The following is a 24,915-nucleotide window of genomic DNA, read 5'->3' as shown; positions in this document are numbered from 1 at the left end:
GGGCCGGTGTCAGTATGCGGGCCGCATTACGGCCATGGGCATACAACGTTTGTGTGCAAGAGGCCTAACAAGGATTTATCCTCCCAGCAGCAGAGGGAGGGTGTGGGGTGATGGGGTTATCAGGTCTTGTTACCTGGCCTTGGTTTTTTGTCAGCTCCGTTTCACTTTGCAGCCAGTTGTGAGAGCGGCGAGGAGGTGACACTGCCTGACATCGCTGTGAGCACGCTGCTCTTTAATCTGGAAAATGATCCCGCAAGACATTGAGCCATCTGCCTGCGCTCGGCCCCCTCCTCTTCTGAAGCGGATACTTCACTCTTGGTGCCCAAGGGAGCATTTTGTGAATTAATGTGTTATGGTTGCAGTGGGAGTTAGTTGTCTCTGTGTGTTTTGTTAACTGCCCATCTCGGGTCTGTGCACATCATTTCCCTCCTTCCCTATGGGACGAGTTAAAACCTGAGAGGGTAAATGGGCTGTCTCATTCCAGCAGGCCGACCCCGGCAGCCGCCTCTGTGCCCGTTTGTTTCTCCCCAGCACACAAGCCCTCGCCCTCCTGTCATCTGCCAGAGAATTGCAGCGACTTGGGCCAGGAGTATGCTACTCCTGGGGGATCCTTTGCTCTTCAACTAATTGAATTATGGCTTTGGTGTCAGTATGGTAGGAATACAAATCATATCCGAGAGGGGGGGGGGGGGGGAGTGACAAAGCATGCTAGCTTTATAGCATAAAACCTTTTTACTTACCGTAAGATATGCCTATAGATTATGCTACACATTTACCAATCCATATATCTGCCCTGTCAATTATTGGACCGTCTGCATATCGGAGAACTGCACAGAATTGTCATTTCACCTTTCCTTTAAAGGTTGGATGGACTGAAAATCTAGAATAATTCAATGGATCAGATGCTTCTCTGTAATTAAAATAAGGCGACCACAGAAAATAACATCATTTCTAGAAATTGTGAAAAAAAACCTGGATGACGGCAATTCTGAAGTGTCCCTTTTTTTTCTTTTATTTTTTTCCCACGAGGAAAGATGTGATGCACTTTGTGAAAGTAATAATAATTTCTTAGTAAATTTATCGTCCTTTATACAAAGCTCCAAATTCCCTGCCTGTGACAGTCATTTACAACAGATATTACTTGTGCGTATGAAATATGCATTGACTATTTGGCTAGCTTCACTATTGACTTCAGTGATAGGGGGGGGGGGGGGGGGGGGGGGTGGGGGGGGCAGGTATTCACAAGCAGTCGTTCTGTGCAAACCATGTCTGAGCCCTATGTCTGCTCCCAGCATATACGTCCGCCCTATCCACAGGGCTCCATTTACTTGATAGAGAACTCAAGTGTCCCTTAGGCCTCCATCAGGGTATTCGGCATACCCTTTTATCACCTGCAAAAAATATACTGCACAGTATATGCTACTGAAGGAATGTACAGTGGCGTACTTTGGAGCCTTCTGTCATAAATGTTCCCGACGTATACATCTGATAAGAAGTCTCAGAAGTAGTTTGCACAGAACCTTAAAGCTACCTCTACGAAAAAAAATGTATATGCACCCAGCCTCTGCAGTATAACCTCTTTTTGCCAGGAATTACAAAGAGGAAAAAGGGAGTGAAAACCGGCATTTATATACATTGCTATAATATGCATTGATAGTACACCTATAGGATATAGTTTATAAAGCTAAAGTGCCATGCACAATGCTGTACTATAAGCCTCACCAATTAATTGTGCACGGCAAACATGGTAGTATGAAAATAAGTAACTCCTTTATTAATACATATAATAACAAAGACCTAGGCGATAAAATACACAGGACAAAAATAGGGACCCAATATTCAATGGAAATATTGATAAGACTGCTATCCTCCTACAAGCATGTTAAGGCAAGTACTTATACCACCCCATAAGCAAGGATAAAAGCAGGTTGTAGTAGACTAACCAGAGAAGGTCCCAGACACCCCAGGTGTCGTCTACAACCTGCTTTTATCCTCTTGCCTCCACATGTTGGATATGCACTTGGCACTTTATATAGCATGCTGCTGATGTTTGTTATACCCTATCACTGTGAAGCTGTTGCTTATGGGGTGGTATAAGTACTTGCTTGAACATGCTTGTAGGAGGATAGCAGTCTAATCAATATTTCCATTGAATATTGGGTCCCTATTTTTGTCCTGTGTATTTTATCGCCTGTGTCTGTTATATGTATTAATAAAGGAGTTACTTATTTTCATACTACCATGTTTGCCGTGCACAATTAATTGGTGGGGCTAATATGCATTGATAGTGTATCTTAATAGATATCTTGTCTGGTCGGTGGCGGTCCTGCTACTAGAATCCACACTGATGCAACAATCGGCGTGAAGTGTTCTGCTACAGGGGGAATCGAGCATATTACCTAGCGCTCATTCAAATCAAGAAGTTGTCTGTGTCAGACAGGATAGGTCCGCATGAAACATTTAAAGAGGTTGTGCCAAGCTTTTAAGTTATCCCTTATCCACAGGATAGGGGATAACTAGCTGATCGCTAGGGGTCCTTCTGGTGGGACCCCCACCGAACATCATCCCCGTTCTGGTAGAGCGTCAGTTCGTGCATGCAACCCACCACTTCATTCATTCACCATGAGAGCGCCAGAGACAGCCGACTACTGCACTGACTATTTCCGTGGCTCCTATAGAGAATTATTTGTGTGATCAGTGGGAGTACCAGGTATAACCCCCCCCCCCCCCCCCTTCCCCCCTTCGCGATCAGCTAGTTATTCCCTAAACTGTGCATAGGAGATGACCTAAAAGCTTGGCACAACCCTTTAAAAAACTTGGAACAAATGTGCGTCAAGGAGGCCTGAAGGTTTATAATGCTGAAGAGAGATCGTGCATCCTGGCAAGATGTCTTCATTTCTTCTCATCTGGGACATACCAGAATCTCTTAACTTGATTTCCCCTTTGAAGACATTCAAGTGCAATTTTATTACGAAGGCCAAAAAATGTGAACACACCTGTGGCCCCCTTCACATAATTTTTTTTTTTTTTTTCTGGCATCATTTACCACAAAAAAAGCCATAAAAACAGCTTGTGGTTTTTATGGCTTTTTTTTTTTTTTTTTTCCTATAAAGGGGATGAAAAAACCCCCCAAAAAAAACATCCTATTGTTTTTTAAAAATGCCACCAAATTTAAAAAAGATTACCATAAGCAAAGAACGCTTGTGTCCTTCATTTCATACAGTATTTCTCATTGAGCTGTTTTTTTCTGGGAGGCGGTGAACTTCAGCACTGCCTCCCATTGAAAACAGCAGGAGGCAGATACCATGCGGCCGCTGGCGGCATTCTTGTCCGGAGTCTATGCCAAAATTCTGCCATGTTAGTGGACCCTATTGGTGCTGTTACACATGCGACCAAGTTGCAGGTATCACAAAGTGTTTTCTGCTTGACTGTTCCTGTACTTGCAACGTTAAAGGGGTCCTCTCACTTCAGCAAGTGGCATTTATCATGTAGATGATTGTCCATATTGCCTCCTTTGCTGGCTTTTTTTTATTTTTATTTTTTTTCCCCCCCATCACATTATACGCTGCTCGCTTCCATGGGTTACGACTACCCAACAGTCTAGCAGCGGTGGTCGCGCTTGCACAATATAGGAAAAAGCAGTGGCCTATGCACGCCCCCACGGTTCTGGCCACCAGAGAGGGCAGCACTTTTCCCTATCCCAGTGATGGCGAACCTTTTACAGGCCAAGTGCCCAAACCGCAAACCAAAACCAACTTCTTTATCTCAAAGTGCCAACACGTAACCTGAATACCAATATAGTATACCTTCCATGTACTTTATCATTTAGCTATAATATCCTGCCTACATTCAGTGTGCTGCCTGTGATGTTCATAGCACGTCCTGCGCTGATGAATGGCAGGAAAAGTCTAAGGCATATTGATACACCATAGACTTTTTCCAGGGTGCGGGTGCCCAGAGAGAGGGCTCTGAGTGCCATAGGTTCGCCACCACTGCCCTATAGTGTGAAAGCATGGCCACCACTGCTGGATTGCAGGGTGGTCGTAACCCCTAGATACAAGCAGTGTATAATGTGATGGAAAACTGAATCGAGCCAGAAAAGGAGGCAATATGGAGAATGACATTACATTAGTAAGTGCCTTGTATTAACTCTGTCTACATGATAAATGACGTTTTTCCTGAAGTGAGACAACCCCTTTAAAGCAAACTACAGGTGCATCCTGGCTATCCCCTGAAGCCGACGTTAGGTACCCATGGCTTTGCCGTCAACGTGTAATAGCACCCTTATTCCAACGTCCTTTTAAAACGGGTCGTTGACACAGTTGGAGTCTATTATTTTACTGACTGGGCAATTAAGTCACTCAATTCAGTACGAACAGTGACCGCACTGAGGTAGGTTTTACCTCGAGCCTCAGTGGGGACACCTATTCCTGGACATCGGGAGATGGGGTGATCCGTGTAGAGAAATTGTCCCTTGGCGTTTCTTAAACCACACATGGTCTTGTCTTAAGCTGTTTTATTCATTGCTCGATAGAATATGTAGAAGACATTTGTGGCACTGAAGGGTTGCTCTAACCTCTCCCCATGCTTTCCATTAACAGATTGCAGTGCCTTCTTTACTGGCAGCGAGGAGCAATTTATAGGAATCGCAACCAAGTGTATGAGCCCTCTTTTGGCACATAAGGAGTTACACAGCCCCCTCCGTATACTCATTGAACATTGCAACCTGTGGCTATAATTTTGCTTGCTAGTTTATTGCCAAGCTCTTAGCTGCTAGTATTCAGGTATGTAAATGAGAGACCGGAGCAGACGTACATTTGCATAAAATAACCACGCCATTTAGGAACATCTGTCACCAGGGAAGTCTGTAGAGACAGCAGCGCTTTATTGTTTGTTATCAGGGCTGCATCGGACTCTTTAATCCATGTACCCCTCCCTTCGCTAAGCTGGGAAGTGTACCAAGTCAGTAGCAGACAGTTCTCTGCCCAGCACGATGAATGATGGATGGCACAACATGAAGACATGTGCTGGTACCTAGCTGACGCCTACATGTGAGGGAAGGTCTACCCGGGTCAGTGCTCGTATCTGCCAGAAGAATGAGGACTAGAGGGAATGTCCGCCAGTGGTGATTATCTGAAGTGATCTAACCCTGATTTGGGAAGGGGGGGGGGGAAGCACAGTATTTAACAAAAATATTATATATTCTGCAAAACACCTGCATGCTGCCTTTTTCTTTTTTTCACGTCAATAAAAATGTTCTACGGACAAGAATAGGACACGTTCTATCTTTTTTGCGGGCCACGTCCACATCTCTTGTGTCCCCATTGAAATTAGTGGGTCCGCATCCGATCCACAATAAAATGCGGATTGGATTCCGACCAAACCTGCGGTCGTGTGAAAGAGCCCTAAGGGGGGTTGTCTCAACCTCTTTAAAAATGAGGCATTTATGGGAAGTTGGCTGATGGCCCCAGATCCCATGGCCTGCCTTGTCCTTCCCCTGCAGCGCCCACTGCGGGGCGGGGGGGGGGGGGGGGGGAATGGTTGGTTGCGCAGCCATTCAGATGGATGGCCTTCCATGTAATGCAAGGATGGCTCGAGTACACTAGAACGTCAGCCGCTCATACAGGGCTTCTCTCCATTCTGGCTCATGGATGAGGATCCCGAGCAGGGAAACCCCTTTGTTCTCCATGTACCCTAAAAAGAGCTTGTGGATGGGAGTTGTCTCCTATTACAACCCTTTAATGTCTTCTAGCTATTTCTGGGAAAGCTTCGGGAGCTGAAATGTTGGCCACACTACCGATCACCAGACAAAAGTTTTATATTCAGTTTTTCTATTTTTCTAGTTCCATTTGTGGTACTGCTGGACCACAACCAATATGGCCTCCGTTATGTCTCCAGCTTCACAAGGGATATGTTTTTTAATGATTCTGGTAACCGTATCATCATGGCAGATATTCACAACCCTGGTGTCTACCAGAAAGTGTATTTTTGTGTATCTGGCCAGTGGATGTGCATAACATATTCAGAATGACCTCATTAGGCTATATTAGGACTCATGCACACGACTGTATCCGGTTTTTACGGACTGCAAATCGCTGATCCGCAAAACGCTCATACCTGCTGTGTGCGTTTTCCTTTCCGCAGGTCCCACAGTATCTTGCAAATGCCCATTCTTGTCCACCAAACAGACAAGAATAGGACATGTCCTATCATTTTTTGCTGTGCCACAGAACGGACGTGCTTTTTTTGCGGCCTCGTTGAAATGAATAGGTCTGCATCCGATCCACAAAAAATGCATTTCAGATGCGGACCAAATATACTGTCGTGTGCATGAGGCTTTAGTCTGGATTTACAGTTTTGCAGCGGGTTTTTTTGTGCCATAGGTCTATGCAGCACTGCTCATCTGCTATGTAAGTATTTGCTTCTTAGAAGTCGCCTGTATTTTATTAGGAGTGTTTGACGCCATGAGGTTAATGTCACAGGCACGGAGAGAGCTGTATTGCGGAGAAGTGGTAAGTGGAATCCATAATGTGTTCTTCTTCGTCCTGTACCCCGCTGGTTCTCGTTTACCTGACTGCTGCCTTTTAATGTCCTCCTCACTGGGAATTTACAGCTCTGCAGCTTTATTTATTGCCGGGCCTCCGCTGCAGATGGACACTTGAAATATAGCGTTGGCTGTCACTGGTTGATGGGTGTTTTTAAACATAGGACTGGTCACATCTTTATTCCCGTATTACAGAGTGATGGATGGCATGGAAATGGTTTGGGAAATGAGTTTAATGCAGCCTCAGCCTTGTGTACCCAGAACTTCTCTATCTCTAGCCATCGGAGTTGGAGGAGCTGTCATTTGTTAAAACTTTAAGGCCCCCTTTACACGGGCCAACTGACCAGGCAATTATTGTCAACCGTTCATTCCCAGTATTTCCTTGATTGTGAACAGAGGTGAGAGCTGCATTTACATGCAGCAATCATCTCCTCTGTATGGGGATCATCACTGTGATCGCTCATCAGCCTACAGCAGGGCATGATGGAAGCTTTAGTTTTACAACAGCTTGAGGGCCGCAGGTTGTGCATCCCTGCTAAAAGTCAATGTTCGACCCTTTAACTCCTTCCCGACTGCCCACTGGAGATATACGTCCTATCTGCACATACCCCGTGCAGGTAGCACATATATAAATGTTCAGGCGGAACTTTAATCCCTGGGATTAAAGCTCCTGCAATCTAGCAGGTCGGGTCTCGGCTGTGAGACAGCGGGGACCCTGAGGAGAAGACAGGAGCGGTTTATTGCCCTGTGCCAAGATGAAAGCGGTACTTGAGCGCAGGGGGGAGAGCAGAAAGAGGCCGAGCCGCTTCCTCCATTAGTCCCGGTGGTCATGTGACTGCTGAGTGTCTCGGGGCAGGAGCAGAGCTGCAGGGTCTAAGAAGCCTATGATCAGCTCTGCCTGTGTTATGCCCCCCCTAGGGGGCTGTTTTCCACTATAACTGGGACTCCTGTGGATGCCCCAGTTACAGTGGAAACTGTGTGGAAAAAAGAAAAGTCAGTGTCCTCCAGAGGTCTTCTAGTGACCTCCTGGGGGACATATGTGGCAAAAATAAATTAAAATAGAAGTAAACAAAAAAATACTGTCGCTAATGGAAACCGTCACCATAGTCGCCTCTTCACTCAAACCTATACATGTTAAATATCAAAACGATTAACACAAAATAGGGAACCCATTGAAATAATTAATTTTTTTGTTGGTTTTAATATTTAAGAAATAAAAAGCTATAGTTTAAAAATAAAATAAAAAATTACTTTAGAATTAGAGGTTTTCCCCCAAATTAGACCTAAAAAAAAGTCCTAAGTATCAAGTAAAAACATTGCAAAAATATTTTGGTAGTCAAACAAATAAAGTTAGGGTCACAAAACATTCGAACATGTGAACATTCAGGCCTTTTTAGGTCCGGTCGGTCATGGAAGGGTTAAATAGGCCTCGAGACATGATTTTGATATTAAATAAGCCAGCATCTCCTCTGCAGACAGCTGTTTCGGGGTGATTGCCCCTCATCAGTGCAGAGCAGAGAGTACTGGCTTAGGCTACTTTCACACTAGCGTTCAGAGCGGGTCCGTCTGGTGTCTGCACAGACTGATCCTCTCCTATAATGCAGACGTTTGGATCCGTTCAGAACAGATCCGTCTGCATTATAGTTTAGAAAAATTTCTAAGTCTGAAAGTTGTTCAGACGGATCCGTCCAGACTTTACATTGAAAGTCAATGGGGGACGGATCCGTTTGAAAATTGAGCCATATTGTGTCATCTTCAAACAGATCCGTCCCCATTGACTTACATTGTAAGTCTGGACGGATCCGTTTGCCTCCGCACGGCCAGCGTTCGGGTGTCCGCTTGCTGAGCGGAGGCTGAACACTGCCAGACTGATGCATTCTGAGCGGATCCGCGTCCACTGAGAATGCATTGGGGCTGGACGGATCCGTTCGGGGCCGCCTGTGAGAGCCTTCAAACGGAGCTCACAAGCGGAGCCCCGAACGCTAGTGTGAAAGTAGTTGGTTAAGAGGCCTAAATCAGGATTTTGGGGGGAGGGGGGTAGTATGCGACACTGGCTTATTTAATATCAGAGTCATGTCTCAAGGCCAATTTAAAGGGTCGAACATTGACTTATAGGATAGCTGCAATCATTTGCATCCCTTTCTTCCCAGAATTCCAGAGGAGCGTGTATAGCTTATAAGTCTCCTCACACCGGTTAAGGCACTCTCTCCCCTTGACAAGATCGTATCCCCCAAATAGTTTCTTTCAGGTACAGTAATTCACGCACTTCAAATTCTAGTGCCACCTATAGGTAGCTAATCTGTAAGGCTACTTTTACACCAGTGTTTTTGCTGGATCCGTTGTGATAATACAACCGTCTGCATCTGTTATGAACGGATCCGGTTGTATTATCTTTAACAGCGCCATGAGAAATCCGTCATAAACTCCATTGAAAGTCAATGGGGGACGAATCAGTTTTCTATTGTGGCAGATTGTGCCAGAGAAAACGGATCTGTCCCCGTTGACTTACATTGTGTGTCAGGACAGATCCATCTTGCTCCGCACCACATCAGCGGTATTTTGTCTGCAATTGGGACGCAACTAAACGGAACGGAATGCATTCTGGTGGACTCCGTTTCATTCAGTTCAGTTTTTTCCCCATTGACAATAAATGGGGACAAAATGGAAGCGTTTTCCCCTGCTATTGAGATCTTATGACGGATCTCAATAACAGAGCGCAGATGTGAAAGTAGTTGATGTCCAACCCACGAAAGAGAACCTGTCACAGCCAAATGCAGTGCAGGCAGCATGTTCTAGATCAGGAGGAGCTGAGCAGATTGATATATAGTTTCATGGGAAAATGTTCAGTGTAATGCTGGATTTACACTGCCCCATGGTTGGTTTAATTATCGGGAAGTGTAAATGTAAGTGGTGTGCGGATAATGAGACTGGTGGATGAGCATAGAGGGTGTATACCTTGGGAAGGCAAATGGTGATCACTTGTGTCCTGTCGAGGTATTGAAGCTGTGTTGGAATGTGTCAACAGCATTAAAACTGTGGAAATCTGGCACATGGATCCGCAGCCCAGTAGATCAGATTAAATTTACTTGGTTTAAAGCGGCTCTGTCACCCGGATGACGCTGATTAAAACGATGCCTGTCTTATGTCTGATGGTGGTATTGTTGCGTAGAGTAATTAACTTAATATAAAATTATTCAATGCACTATTTGAGCACCAGGAGGCAGGCTTATGCAGTTCGAGCGTAGCTACAGCAGCGCCCCTGGTGCTCCATAATGACGCCCCTCAGCTTTTCATCACACAACCCCCTTCCCCACCACCTTTACATTGACGGCGCTAAACTGCACTCGTGTCCGGAACGGCACTTGCGCACAACATCTTCGCTCGTCGGGATGAAGCCGAGGATGTTGTGGCCACACGCCGTTCTGGACACGAGTGTGGTCTAGTGCCGTCAGTCTAAAGGCAGAGGGGCGTCATTATGGAGCACTAGGGGTGACGCTGGAGCAGTGCTTGACATGCATAAGCCTGCCTCCCGGTTCTCTAATAGTTCATTTGCATAATTTTAAAAGTTAATTTTTCACTTCAACGATAAGACATAAGACAGGTTTCGTTTCAATCGGCATCATCAACTCTACCTATATGCCTGGTAGGGTAGGGTTAATCCAAGTGACAGAGCTGCTTTAATTGCTGGTTTCTTCGGATTTTTGTTATAATAGGCCCATCATGAAAACAAAACAGCAACATTTGGTCATATACTTTAGGTCATATACTTTAGGTCATATACTTCAGCAGACGTGACTTTAGGTCATATACAGTCTGGTCCATAAATATTGGGACATCGACACAATTCTAACATTTTGGGCTCTATACACCAAAATGGATTTGAAATGAAACGGACAAGATGTGCTTTAACTGCAGACTGTCAGCTTTAATTTGAGGGAATTTACATCCAAATCAGGTGAACGGTGTAGGAATTACAAAAGTTTGCATATGTGCCTCCCACTTGTTAAGGGGCCAAAAGTAATGGGACAGAATAATAATCATAAATGAAACTTTCACTTTTTAATACTTGGTTGCAAATCCTTTGCAGTCAATTACAGCCTGAAGTCTGGAACACATAGACATCACCAGACGCTGGGTTTCATCCCTGGTGATGCTCTGCCAGGCCTCTACTGCAACTGTCTTCAGTTCCTGCTTGTTCTTGGGGCATTTTCCCTTCAGTTTTGTCTTCAGCAAGTGAAATGCATGCTCAATCGGATTCAGGTCAGGTGATTGACTTGGCCATTGCACAACCTTCCACTTCTTTCCCTTAAAGGGAACCTGTCACCAGGATTTTGTGTATAGAGCTGAGGACATGGGTTGCTAGATGGCCACTAGCACATCCGCAATACCCAGTTCCCATAGCTCTGTGTGCTTTTATTGTGTAAAAAAAAAACGATTTGATACATATGCAAATTAACATAAGAGTCATATCTTACTTGTGTGACCAGAGAAGAGTCATATTTTCAAGCTCTGACTCATCTCAGGTTAATTTGCATATGTATCAAATCGGTTTTTATACACAATAAAAGCACACAGAGCTATGGGGACTGGGTATTGCGGATGTGCTAGTGGCCATCTAGCGACCCATGTTCTCAGCTCTATACCCAAAATCCCGGTGACAGGTTCCCTTTAAAAAACTCTTTGGTTGCTTTTGCAGTATGCGTTGGGTCATTGTCCATCTGCAGTGTGAAGCACCGTCCAATGAGTTCTAAAGCATTTGGCTGAATATGAGCAGATATTATTGCCCGAAACACTTCAGAATGTCAGCATCATCAATAAATTCAAGAGAACCAGTTCCCTTGGCAGCCATACATGCCCACGCCATGACACTACCACCACCATGCTTCACTGATGAGGTGGTATGCTTAGGATCATGAGCAGTTCCTTTCCTTCTCCATACTCTTCTCTTCCCATCACTCTGGTACAAGTCTCATCTGTCCATAGGATGTTGTTCCAGAACTGTGAAGGCTTTTTTAGATGTCGTCTGGCAAACTCTAATCTGGCCTTCCTGTTTTTGAGGCTCACCAATGGTTTACATCTTGTGGTGAACCCTCTGTATTCACTCTGGTGAAGTCTTCTCTTGATTGTTGACTTTGACACACATACACCTACCTCCTGGAGAGTGTTCTTGATCTGGCCAACTGTTGTGAAGGGTGTTTTCTTCACCAGGGAAAGAATTCTTCGGTCATCCACCACAGTTGTTTTCCGTGGTCTTCCGGGTCTTTTGGTGTTGCTGAGCTCGCTGGTGCGTTCCTTCTTTTTAAGAATGTTCCAAACAGTTGTTTTGGCCACGCCTAATGTTTTTGCTATCTCTCTGATGGGTTTGTTTTGTTTTTTCAGCCTAATGATGGCTTGCTTCACTGATAGTGACAGCACTTTGGATCTCATCTTGAGAGTTGACAGCAACAGATTCCAAATGCAAATAGCACACTTGAAATGAACTCTGGACCTTTTATCTGCTCATTGTAATTGGGATAATGAGGGAATAACACACACCTGGCCATGGAACAGCTGAGAAGCCAATTGTCCCATTACTTTTGGCCCGTAACAAGTGGGAGGCACATACGCAAACTTGTAATTCCTACACCGTTCACCTGATTTGGATGTAAATACCCTGAAATTAAAGCTGACAGTCTGCAGTTGAAGCACATCTTGTTCGTTTCATTTCAAATCCATTGTGGTGGTGTATAGAGCCAAAAATGTTACAATTGTGTCAATGTCCCAATATTTATGGCCCTGACTGTACTTCAGCAGACGTGACTTTAGGTCATATACTTCAGCAGTCACGTTTGTGATAGAAAGCCACTGTATTGCCAAAAGCCACCACACATACACCTTCCTAGAAAACCGTGGTCGTGGCAGCGTAGTGATATGGGTATATTTCTTAATAAAAGAAGACCGTAAAACTTATGCTACAGGAAAATCCAGAAAACTTGCTGCAGTCTTCAAGTGAAATGTTAGATTTTCATATAATAACCCCCAAACGTAAAGGTAAACTTCCACATGACCATTAGATTGACTACATTTTCAACTGGGTCCATTCACAAGCGATTTTCTTTGTAGCTCCGCAGGTCTATTAACAGGTACTTGTAATAGGTTGTTTGCCTTGTATACGTGGGTGTTCTACATGTTTCTGTCAATATTTCTGTCTGTAGAATGCATATGAATTGTATTTTGCTGTAAAGACTTGGAACCAGTGAATGGGCAGCTGTGTAATGCCTGGTCCTGTGGCACTGCCATAGCTAAAGCCCTAATGACTTGTTGGACAAGAAAACTATGCAATGAGCTCTAGAATTTTATTTCCAAGAAAGATTCTATGGAGCCAGTCAGGTGAATCTTCTCAGGCTGTCTGCTTAAAGAGATGTTTGTTTTAAAGGGAGTCTGTCAACAGTTTTTACTGTACTAAACTGCTGATAGTCCTGCTCTCACCAACTTCTACCTAATACTAACATACCTTTTGTGTAACTTTTTTTATTATCGGGGGTAGTCTGAATATAAAGTTTTATTCTGCCAGTTTCTGCTCCTGCAAGTAGACTGGAGGTAGAGGTCCACTGTGTAGTGCTCTCTGCAGTGAAGGGCTTCACATCCCCTCTGATCTGAGTGACACCTGTAGCATCCATCCAGAATACATGTACAGCTGTCACAGGGCAGGGGGGGAGGGGCTCGGAAGTAGTTCACTGCAAGGAGCGTTTTGCAGTGAAGCAACAAAATAGAGGTCCGCACTACACTGCCATCTACTGATCAATAGAACAGCAAGTCCCAGTAATGATAATATTTTTCCAGTGCATATAGTAGAACCAGTAATATACAAAGTAGAAGAAAGCTTCACAGTGAAGCGCCAAGGCATTTGCAGGAGCAGAATAAAACTTCATAGTCACACTACTCCTGATAATAAAAGCTCCACAAAAGGTATGTTTGTTCTATGCTGCCAGCAGTTTTTCCATAGTCCCTTAAAGGGATTCTGTCACCTCCTTTTACGATCTTAAGCTGGCACCATCGCTATGTTGACTAAAGTAGCTTATTTCCAGGACTCTTCTTTTTACTTTATTTCGTTTAGTAGTTTTGATGTAAAAGCGATTTGTATGTTATGCTAATTAGGGTCCAAGGTGCCCAGAGGGGCGTTTTTCTCACTCCCCGGTGCCCAGTGACGCCCCCCTGCAGTGCCCAAGACAGCCTTCTGATAATCAAAACACCTCCCACAGCCCGGCAAACGGTTCCGCCCCTCCGCACGTCATAATCTACCTTATAGATATGCCCCGTCCTCCTTCCTGTCTGCGGCCAGAAAACTAGCGCAGGCGCAGTACCGCCTGCGGCCTGCGCGATCATCAACCTCCTGAGGGCAACAGCGCTCAGGTCACATCACTGGGCTCGGCGCATGCCCAGTGAGACTTTTGAGGTGGTTGCCCTCAGGAGGTTGATGATCGCGCAGGCGGTACTGCGCCTGCGCTAGTTTTCTGGCCGCAGACAGGAAGGAGGACGGGGCATATCTAGAAGGTAGATTATGACGTGCGGAGGGGCGGAACCGTTTGCCGGGCTGTGGGAGGTGTTTTGATTATCAGAAGGCTGTCTTGGGCACTGCAGGGGGGCGTCACTGGGCACCGGGGAGTGAGAAAAACGCCCCTCTGGGCACCTTGGACCCTAATAAGCATAACATACAAATCGCTTTTACATAAAAACTACTAAAAGAAATAAAGTAAAAAGAAGAGTCCTGGAAATAAGCTACTTTAGTCAACAAAGCGATGGTGCCAGCTTAAAATTGTAAACGGAGGTGACAGAATCCCTTTAAACATAAAAAACACATTTTCTTCTGTCCCCCCCCACAGTTCAGGGATTGTACTATGTTTGCAATAAAACTCAGTAGCTTACTCATATTATTACGTCTTCTAGAGGTCAATGCTTGGTTCTTAGGTTTGGTTCTCTAGGTGGCCGCTAGCACATCCGCAATACCCCGTCCCTATAGCTCTGTGTGCTTTTATGGTGTAAAAAAAACGATTTGATACATATGCAAATTAACCTGAGATGAGTCAGAGCTTGAAAATATGACTCTTCTCTGGTCACACAAGTAAGATATGACTCTTATGTTAATTTGCATAAAAGGCAGGAAGTACAAAAATGCATCATACTTATTGAATTCGTCTGCAAATGAAATTAAAAGTGTAATTTATTTGTTTCGGGTAACACAATGAACATTTAGAAACGCTCGGTGAGGGTAGAATAGTAGAGGTGACAGGTTCCCTTTAACACCTGCTGCTACTTCTTGTACATCTGCAAATCTGTTGCCCTGGCACTGCTTATATGTATTGAAATATTAATTAAGTTTGCATTGTCACTTAGTTGTCCCTGCGTGTTTCTTTCAGGCGTCTGAAGAACCTGTTGAAAAGCACAAGTCGACCTTCGGTGGTCCAGTGGTCAGCTGCCTGTACAAGGTGCAGGAGACACTTAGGTAACTGAAGTGATGCAGCTTCCTTTTGATTTTTTTTTTTTTCCACTGACAGTTTCATTTATTTAGCCCCGTGTTGTCTCACACCTTCGTCTGTAGTGTCTCCATTTCACGCTTAATTCTCTCCACATAACAGGTCTCCCACATTCCAGTGTGCCTCTTCTCCTCCCTCTCCTCTGTCCCATGAGGCTTTGCAGTAATCTATCAGAATTGAATTAATCCTTCTCACTCGGGCAGCCATCTGTCCTCTCCTCTCCGCTCAGGCCCGACTAGTTCCACCAAGGATGATTGATGGGCTCTGCAATTGATTAGTTGCTCTGCCAGATAAATGGACTGTTTTGGCATGAAGTATCACAGGTCAGTCAGTGTGGTCAGGCAGTTAGGCTTTTGCTTTTAGAAAGAGATGTGCACAGACTAGCAGAAATTCATATGGGCTCCAGAGCAGCCCCGTACTCGTTTTTCTGGGACATGTGCATGACAAGGGAGGGATTTTGGAGCCCATAAACCTGTGTCATCAGCACCAATATGAATTCGAGGCATAATGATTTAAAACATTTTAAAAAATCTAGATGTCAAATATATTGCAGTGGTGATAATGATATAGTTTTGTGTTTTTTGTCCCCCCCCCCAAGTGAACTAAAATATATCCCCTTCTATTTGCATTACTACCCAACATCCCTTTGTGTATACCAGAGTTGGTGGATCCAGACACTTGTAGCTATTACAGCCATTTCCCAAAACTACAGAGGTGAGGGTCTGATGTCCTGGCAGATCTCCTGCCTGTTTAGCATACTGGCACATGCCGGCCAAGTTTGTGCCACTCTGTGTGTCCCCCTCCCAATGTGTTCAGCACTGTGTTCATGCAGCCATGGAGCAGCTCAGCTGGTGTGAATAATTGCATGAGTGTAGGATGTGTGTGCGCTGCACACCTCCGGGGACTGCAGCCCCCATCATCCTGCATTCCCCCATTCTTATGAAAATGATCACTCTCGCACCATTGCCTAATCACACTAAGCAATTAAAAGCTCACTGCGCTACGGAGGGCTGTGGACGCTGCTCTTAATGAGCTTTTGCTCCTCTTGGCCCCTGAGAGGCGTTGAACATCGTCTGATTAAAGACTGGAAATAATTACAGGTGATGTGACTCTTGGTCCCCGGAGGAAAGGTGGGTATTTCTTAGCTGCATGTTACCACCCATGCCGTCTGCCTATACTGTTTCTCCTTTAAAGATGTTTTCCAGAAGTTATATACTGATGACCTATCCTCCAGATAGGTCATCAGTGTCTGATCGTGGGGGTCCGACACCCGGGACCCCTGCCGATCAGCTGTTTGAGTAGGCATCGGTGCTTGCAGTAGCACCAAGACCTTCTTTCAGCTCAGCAAGCTCAGCGCTGTACATTGTGTAGTGGCTGTGTTTGGTATCGCAGCTCAGCCCTATTCACTTCAGGTATGCCTAGACCAGTGATGGCTAACCTCCGGCTCTCCAGCTGTGGTGAAACTACAACTCCCAGCATGCTACATTCATTTCTATGGATTTCTGAGAACAGCCAAGCAAGTGTACATCTTGGGAGTTGTAGTTTTACCATAGCTGGAGTGCCGGAGGTTAGCTATCACAGGCCTAGGTCGTGTGAACGATTAACGTGGTCATATGGCCTAGGAAAATCTGGAGACTGCCATAACGGTACTGCGAGCATCGGTGCCTTAGGTGTCGGACCCCCACCAATCAGATACTGATGACCTACCCCGAGTATAGGACATCAGTGTAAACCGCCTGGAAAACCCCTTTAAGATGCTGACTCACACAAGTCTGTTCTGTCCTCAAGGGGGTTTTCGCTATAAACAGGGGATCACAAGAACAGGGGTCCGGTGTCGTCAGTAGCACAGTCCCATAGAGTTGAATGGAGCAATAATGGACATGCACGACTGCTGCTCCAAACGGTAAAAACACAGGACCCACTTTCTTGTGATGGGGTTCCAGTAGTGGGACACTTGTCCTCTATGCTGGGGAATGTTTCAGTAAAAATATCCACCAGGGGCTATAGGAGGAGAAATACATGAGCTAGTGACGGCAGCAGCATCCTGTACCCACAGAACTTACATCCAGCATGTATTACTGGGTGGAACACACCAACATGAGAAAAGTCTGAATCTAGATGCAGACTGCAAACTGTAATAAGGGGTCTGGAAATGAATAAAGATTGTAGTCAGAAACGTAGTGGTTATCTTGAGTTAAAAGGATTGTGCCATAAACTACTTTTCACTTTAAAGTGCATTTTCATCAATCACTCTAGCTCCCATTCCTCTTTGGATTGCTTTTTATTTATTTTTTCAGATTTAGGGCTCATTCACACGACCGATTGAAGCCCGTGCTGTGGACACCAAATTGCGGTCCACAATGTACGGGCACCGTCTGTGGGGCAGGCAGGTGGGGATCTCGGACCAATTCACCTGAATGCGTCCGCGATCCTTCCGTTCCGCAAAAAGATAGAGCAAGTTCTATCTTTTTGCGGTGCAGAAGCACGGAATGGAACTCTAGAAAGCACTCTGTAGTGCTTCTGTAGTGTTCTGTTCCGCATCTCTGGATTTGCGGACCCATTGAAATTATTGGGTCTGCATCCGTGATGCGGAATGGCCACGGAATGGTGCCCGTGTATTGCGGACCCGCAAATGGGGTCCGCAATACGGCAACGGGCATCAAACGTTTGTGTGAACGAGCCCTTACTTCGTTTGCAGTTTTCCTTTATCCCCCATGTTTGAATCCGTTTGTCATGTGACTACTGTCCCATCATGACTTAGGGCAGTGGGATGTGTCCTGACATCAGTAGATCATGTGACACTAACCGCACCCTTTATTCTTACCAATGACTCTTCCTATGTCCTAAATTACAAGGTTACAATGCAGGACGTAACCTACAGCAACTGGAAATCAAAACTTCTTTTCCACAGGGTCCAATGGTGGGCTACTAACTTTAGAATAAGGCTACATGCACACGAACGTTGTTTGCTTCCGTGAACGTTGTTTACAGACCGCAAAACACATGTAGCCTAAGGCAGTTTTGATAAATGGTGGTATTTGGGCAAAGTGATGTAACAGCGATATCAGGCGGGAAACATTTATATTAGTGGCACAACCCCTTTAAAGGGAGTCTTTCACGCCGATTCACCCTATTAACCTAATAACAGTGTTATGTCCATGGCATCCCCCCTATTAAAACTGTGCTTACCGTTAGTTCCTCGCTAGCATCGTTGTACAGTAAAATACTTTTAATCCGTATGCAAATGAGGTTGTGAAGGTGCCCAGGCCCCTGGGTCATTTTCAGACGAAGCCACTCCCCCTCCGCAGCGTCTGCCCGCCCTTAGTCTCTGCTCTAACCTCCCTCCTCCTGTCCGTAATCCTGCGCATGCGCTGATGAACGCGATATCGGCGCGTGCGCATTGAATGACCACAGTCGGGCCGGGGCATCACAGTTTACCCGGCGCATGCGCACCTTCACAGCCTCATTTGCATACGGATTAAAAGTGTTTTTCTGCAGAACGATGCTAGCAAGGAACTAACGGTAAGAACAGTTTTAATAGGGGGGATGCCGTGGACATAACACTGTTATTAGGTTAATAGGGTGAATCGGCCAACAAATGTAAATATATAGTTTCCTTGTCACAGTTGTTCATAGCCTTAAAGTTAAAAAATTGAAAGGAGTTTACTGGGCAAAATGCGGGATATACAATCAAACTGACGGTAAAACGTAAATTTTTTATTTTTTTTAATGACCATTTTTTCACGAGTGTCTTTCTGAAAAACGACCATTAAAAATGGTCCCTTGACTTGTTTGGGGACTGTTAGATTGGTGTCACAGCTCAACCCTATTCACTTGAACTGTGTATGACTGAAAAACATGGCGTCAAATGGCCTAGGAAGAGGTCTAAGCGCTCATAGAGCGCCGCGGCCTCTTCATAGAGCTGAGTCGGACCCCCGCCGATTTGATATTGATGACCTATCCTGAGGATGGGCCTTCCAATATGTCCATCCCGGAAAACCCCTTTTAAAAGTGCCACAAAGTCTAGGTGTAGCTCCAGCCTAAAAGTTTCTTGCAGCTCAAGATAAGAATTGCTGTGTCGGTACTTTGAGAGCAACGCCCAGGCCCCATATTTTATGACTGCGCTATGTAGCTGTTAGTGCTCAAGGTGTGAGTGTACAATAAAAATGCATGGTACTGCAAAGGCCTCATGCACACGGCCGTTGTGCGGCCGTTCTGTGCATTGGGGACCACAATTGGGTCCGTGAATGGGCCCGTGGTATGTCCGCACCGCAAAAAAATATGACCTGTCATATTTATTTGCCATGTGGAACAACGGAAAGAAACCCCACGGAAGCACTCCGTAGTGCTTCCGGTGTTCAAGTGAATGGGTCCGCATCCATGATGCGGGGTGCACACAGCCGGCGGCCGTGGATGCCGACCCGCCGTTTGCGGGCCACAATACGGCCATGGCCGCCCAACGGCCGTGTGCATGAGGCCAAACAGTGGGGAAAACTCTTCTCCTGTGAATGGATCTCCTCAGTAGATATTGACTAATGCAATCATTTATTTTTGTAGGGATGAAGATAAAGACATCTTTGACTATTGCCGGGAAAATGATATTTCACGGATATCACAAGCTTTGGCTACGGGAAGCATCGATGTAAATGCAGCAGATGATGAGGTGTGAATTGGATATAACTATACATTGTAGGAGTCCTTTAATAAGACAAGCGTTTTAGATACCGGTCTTAATATCCCGTATAGCTGGCGGTGGATCTGCCGGAGTTATGTAGAGGCCTCTACTCAACTTTGGCGCATCCACCACCACTTCTAAATGTAAGACAACTTCCTTGCCTAAACCCGGTGTAGAAAATGGGAAATGAGACTGGGGAAAAGTCGCAGATTGCGGCTCAAAGGACCTTTTTAATATAGACATATTTCTGGTTAGTAAATGACCCCCTGTGTCTGTGAATATACGCCATACATGCTGTATATGTGTAATTATTTGCTTTAGGCTACTTTCACACTGGCGTTTCTGGGTCCGCTTGTGAGATCCGTTTTAGGGCTCTCACAAGCGGCCCAAAATTGATCAGTTCAGCCCCCGTTCAGAATGCATCAATTTGGCTGTGTTTGGTCTCCGTTGCGTTTTTTAGGCGGTCACTAAAACGCAGCTTGCAGCGTTTTGGTGTCCGCCTGGTGATGAGGAGCCAAACGGATTCGTCCTAACTTACAATGTAAGTCAATGGGGAAGGATCCGTTTTTCACTGACACAATATGGTGCAATTGAAAATGGATCCGTCCCCCTTGACTTTCAATGTAAGTCGAGATGGATCCATTTTTTTTAATTAATAATGCAAATGTTATGAACGGATACAAGCGTTTGCATTATCTGTGCAGATACAAGACGGATCCGCACCGAACGCCAGTGTGAAAGTAGCTTTACAGAGATTTTTCTGTATAATGTGTGTGTATATAGTGTATTATTTGTGCGAACTTTTTTTAATAAATGTCTTTCACGTTCCGTACTGCAGTTGATCCTTCCTTCCCCCCCTCCTTATCCTTCCTTCTCCTAACCAGTCACTTACAGACCACAGAATAGGACACTACAGACCCAGCGACAGGCCGTGTCCTGTCAGTCCGCATGTTTTCTGATTTGGGCCTGCTTGTTTTCCTGTCATCAGTGACTCCTAAATAAGTTCCCTATTGAATAAAGGATGTAATTATCAATTCATAGCCTGAGACGCTGGGAATTCCTGTGCATAGGGAGGGGTTACTCTGCTCTCCCCATCTTATATAAAGCTCCCTGAAGTGTGTGCGACATGATCTAGACCTGGATATTAAGCGCACACCTCTAGCTGCATATTTTATCTTGGGTACATTTGTGGTATGTAGTAATTTTATAGGAATACTTTTGACGCGTTCAGGCGTGGGATATGATCTGGCTGTTAATCTAGTAGCTGGAAGTTTCAGCGGGCTGTTTCTATAAATGTTGGCTTTTAATTACTCTGTGGAGTCCCCAGACTGCTTACTAGTGATAGAGACTAGATTGTAACCGGTGGTAATCACACTGATGGAAAACTAGTTGTTGGGGGCCTGGAAAACTCTCATCATTGTAAGTATTAATTAAAGCAGCAGCAGGATGTCCTGCTTGACAGACCCTATCGAATTTGATTGTTTGAGGAACGCCAGTATTTTTCTAAAAAAGAAATGTCGGGAGAGACAAAAAGAAAGGATACAATTCTGTAACGTCGAGGTGTTAGACTCTGTCCGCCTTTTGAAACATTTTTATTATCATTGGCATTCTACTAATATGTCTTTAAAGGGTTTCTGTCACCCTGCAAAACTCTTTTTTTTTTTGGATAGTTAGATTCCTCATAGTGCGATATAGGAGAATATAATGCTCTTACTTACTTTCATGCGGCCGATTCTTTATAAAACGAACTTTTATAATATGTAAATGAGGGCTCTACCAGCAAGTAGGGCGTCTACTTGCTGGTAGCTGCTGCAGAAAACCGCCCCCTCGCCGTGTTGATTGACAGGGCCAGCCGTGATCTCCTCCTCCGGCCGGCCCTGTCAGTAATTCAAAAATCGCGCGCCTCGCGTCATTCGGCGCAGGCGCTCTGAGATGAGGAGGCTCGTATCCTCAGCACTCCCTCAGTGCGCCTGCGCCGATGACGTCTTCTCTTTTGGTGATGTCATCGGCGCAGGCGCACTGAGGGAGTGCTGAGGATACGAGCCTCCTCATCTCAGAGCGCCTGCGCCGAATGACGCGAGGCGCGCGATTTTTGAATTACTGACTGGGCCAGCCGGAGGAGGAGATCACGGCTGGCCCTGTCAATCAACACGGCGAGGGGGCGGATTTCTGCAGCAGCTACCAGCAAGTAGACGCCCTACTTGCTGGTAGAGCCCTCATTTACATATTATAAAAGTTCATTTTATAAAGAATCGGCCGCATGAAAGTAAGTAAGAGCATTATATTCTCCTATATCGCACTATGAGGAATCTAACTATCCAAAAAAAAAAAAAGAGTTTTGCAGGGTGACAGAAACCCTTTAAAGTAACTTAGAAAATTCTCTTGATTAAAAATATCCTATCATTTTGTGTCTGCAGCTCCTATGAAGGCCATTATACACAACCTGTGTGTAGTCTCATCTTTCAGACATATTGAAACCCACCTGCTAATTACTAACCTGCGGGATGTACATTAGTAAGAATTAGGAGACATACGGAAGGGAGTATGAAGCTGCCACCCGGTTTCCCTGTCTTCTGAATAGGAATAATGCGCGAGCAAGAGGCAGATATGCAAATCAAATCTTCTTTTTTATATACCAGGGGCATTTTTAAAAATTTCTGTAAAAAGGCGACAAAGGTGAAATTTTAAAGGGGTTCTCTCACTTCAGCAATCGTGTAGAGAAAGTTAATACAAGGCACTTACTAATGTATTGTGATTGTCCCCTGTGTTTTGTCTGATGGCAAGTGTTGAAGGACAATCTCTGCCATTCAGCTAAGGCTACTTTCACACTTGCGTTTTGTGCGGATCCGTCATGGACGGATCTGTTCAGATAATACACCGTCTGCATCCGTTCTGAACGGACCCGTTTGTATTATCTTTAGCATAGCCAAGACGGATCCGTCTTGAACACCATTGAAAGTCAATGGGAGACGGATCCGTTTTCGATTGTGTCAGTGATAACTGATCCGTCCCCATTGACTTACATTCTGTGTCAGGACTGATCAGTTTGGCTCAGTTTCATCAGACGGACACCAAAACACTGCAAGCAGCGTTTTGGTATCCGTCTCCAAAGCGGAATGGAGGCTAAACTGATGCAAACTGATGCATTCTGAGCGGATCCTTCTCCATTCAGAATGCATTAGAATGCAAACTGATCCGTTTTGGACCGCGTGTGAGAGCCCTGAACGGATCTCGCAAACGCCAGTGTGAAAGTAGCTTTAGGCATTAGATTTTCAGTTGATCCCCTGGAAAAAAAAGTGATGTCTATGGCCTGTAGTCGGCTGCACCTTCATCTTTGTACTATTAATAATTATGATTGAAGGTTGATGTGGTTGTCTTTTTTGTTTGCAGGGTCGTAGCCTCCTGCACTGGGCTTGTGACAGAGGACGCACAGAGCTCGTGTCAATTCTGCTGTTTCATAACGCTCATATAAATATGCAGGTAAGGACAGTAGATGGCGGAAGCCTAAGGCCCCTTTCACACGAGCGAGTTTTCCACGCGGGTGCAATGCGTGACGTGAACGCATAGCACCCGCACTGAATCCTGACCCATTCATTTCAATGTGTCTGTGTACATGAGCGTTTTTTTTTGTTTTTTTTTCACGCATCAGTTCTGCGTTGTGTGAAAAACGCAGCATGTTCTATATGCTGCATTTTCACGCAGCCCTGGCCCCATAGAAGTGGATGGGGCTTCAGTGAAAAACGCATTGCATCTGCAAGCAAGTGCGAATGCAATACGTTTTTTACTGAAGGTTGCTAAAAGATGTTGTTAGTAAACATTCCATTTTTTATCACGCGTGTGAAAAACACATCAAAACGCATTGCACCCGTGTGGAAAAAACTGAACGCAATCGCAGACAAAACTGATTGAACTTGCTTGCAAAATGGTGTGAGTTTCACTGAACGCATCCGGAGCCAATCCGTGATGCTTGTGTGAAAGAGGGTCCATTCACACGTCCATAAGTGTTTTGTGGTCCACAAATTGTGGATTTGCAAAACATGGGTACCGGCCATGTGCATTCTGCATACCACACATGACCGGCCCTATGATAGAAATGCCTATTTTTGTCCACGATTGAGAGCAAGAATAGGACATGCTTTTTTTACGGTGCCGCGTAACAGAACTACAGATATGGACAGCACACGGTGTGCTGTCCGCATCTTTTGCAGCCCCATTGAAATGAATGGGTTAGCACCTGTTCCGCAAAATTGCGTAACGGATGCGAACCCAAAGCAACGGACGTGAGACTGGACCCTAAAGCAAATGGAGAACAAACCTAGTGGAATATACAAACTAAATTCAGCTATCAATTTACATCTTTAAATATTTGAGGTTCACGTGCAACTGAAAGAGAGCAAATTAAAAAGGGTTTTGGCTGCTTTTACACAGTCCCATGTTTGATCAGTGATTTCCATCAGTGATTGTGAGCCAAAACCAGGAGTGGAGGCTACACAGACATAAGGTAGAATGTAATGATTTGCACCTGTTCTAGGCTTTTGACCCGCACCTGGTTTTGGATCACAATCACTGATGAAAATCACTGACCAAACACTGACTGTGTGAAAGTCTTAGGCCTCTTTCACACGAACGATACTGATTAGGTCCGGGTGCGTTCAGTGAAACTCGCACCATTTTGCAAGGAAGTTCAGACAGTTTTGTCTGCAATTGCGTTTAGTTGTTCAGTTTTTTCCACGCAGGTTCAATGCGTTTTGATGCATTTTCACGTGTGTGATAAAAAACCATCAGGGAAAAATGCATCGCACCCGCACTTGCTTGCGGATGCATTCCTTTTTTCACGCAGTCCCATTCACTTCTATGGGGCCAGGGCTGTGTGAAAAACGCAGAATATAGAGCATGCTGCGATTTTCACACAACGCAGAAGTGATGCGTGAAAAAAACGCTCATGTACACAGACCCATTGAAATGAATGGGTGAGGATTCAGTGCGTGTACAATGCGTTCACGTCACGCATTGCACCCGCGCGGAAAACTTGCTAGTGTGAAAGGGGCCTTACACTTTGGGAAAACTTCTATCCTTTAGACTTAAGTAGATTGACCTGAATGTTTCTGAGAATATAAAACTCCTCACTCTATCTCCTTATAGACACTCTCACTCACTCATGCTCCTTACAGACACACACAATG

General features: G+C 45.1%; 1 protein-coding gene across 1 annotated transcript in view; it reads left to right on the top strand.

Moving 5' to 3' along the window:
* Window positions 1-24,915, top strand: part of ACBD6 (acyl-CoA binding domain containing 6) — a 98,945-nt gene that overhangs the window by 33,245 nt on the left and 40,785 nt on the right. The window contains exons 4-6 of the mRNA XM_040408229.1: window positions 14,941-15,026; window positions 19,615-19,720; window positions 23,123-23,212. Coding sequence (XP_040264163.1) covers window positions 14,941-15,026; window positions 19,615-19,720; window positions 23,123-23,212 — 282 coding nt within the window. The remainder of the gene's footprint in view (window positions 1-14,940; window positions 15,027-19,614; window positions 19,721-23,122; window positions 23,213-24,915) is intronic.

This window comes from Bufo bufo, chromosome 9 (genome assembly GCF_905171765.1).
Source record: "Bufo bufo chromosome 9, aBufBuf1.1, whole genome shotgun sequence".
Lineage (NCBI taxonomy): Eukaryota > Metazoa > Chordata > Amphibia > Anura > Bufonidae > Bufo > Bufo bufo.
This window is presented reverse-complemented; position numbering and strand designations above follow the sequence as displayed.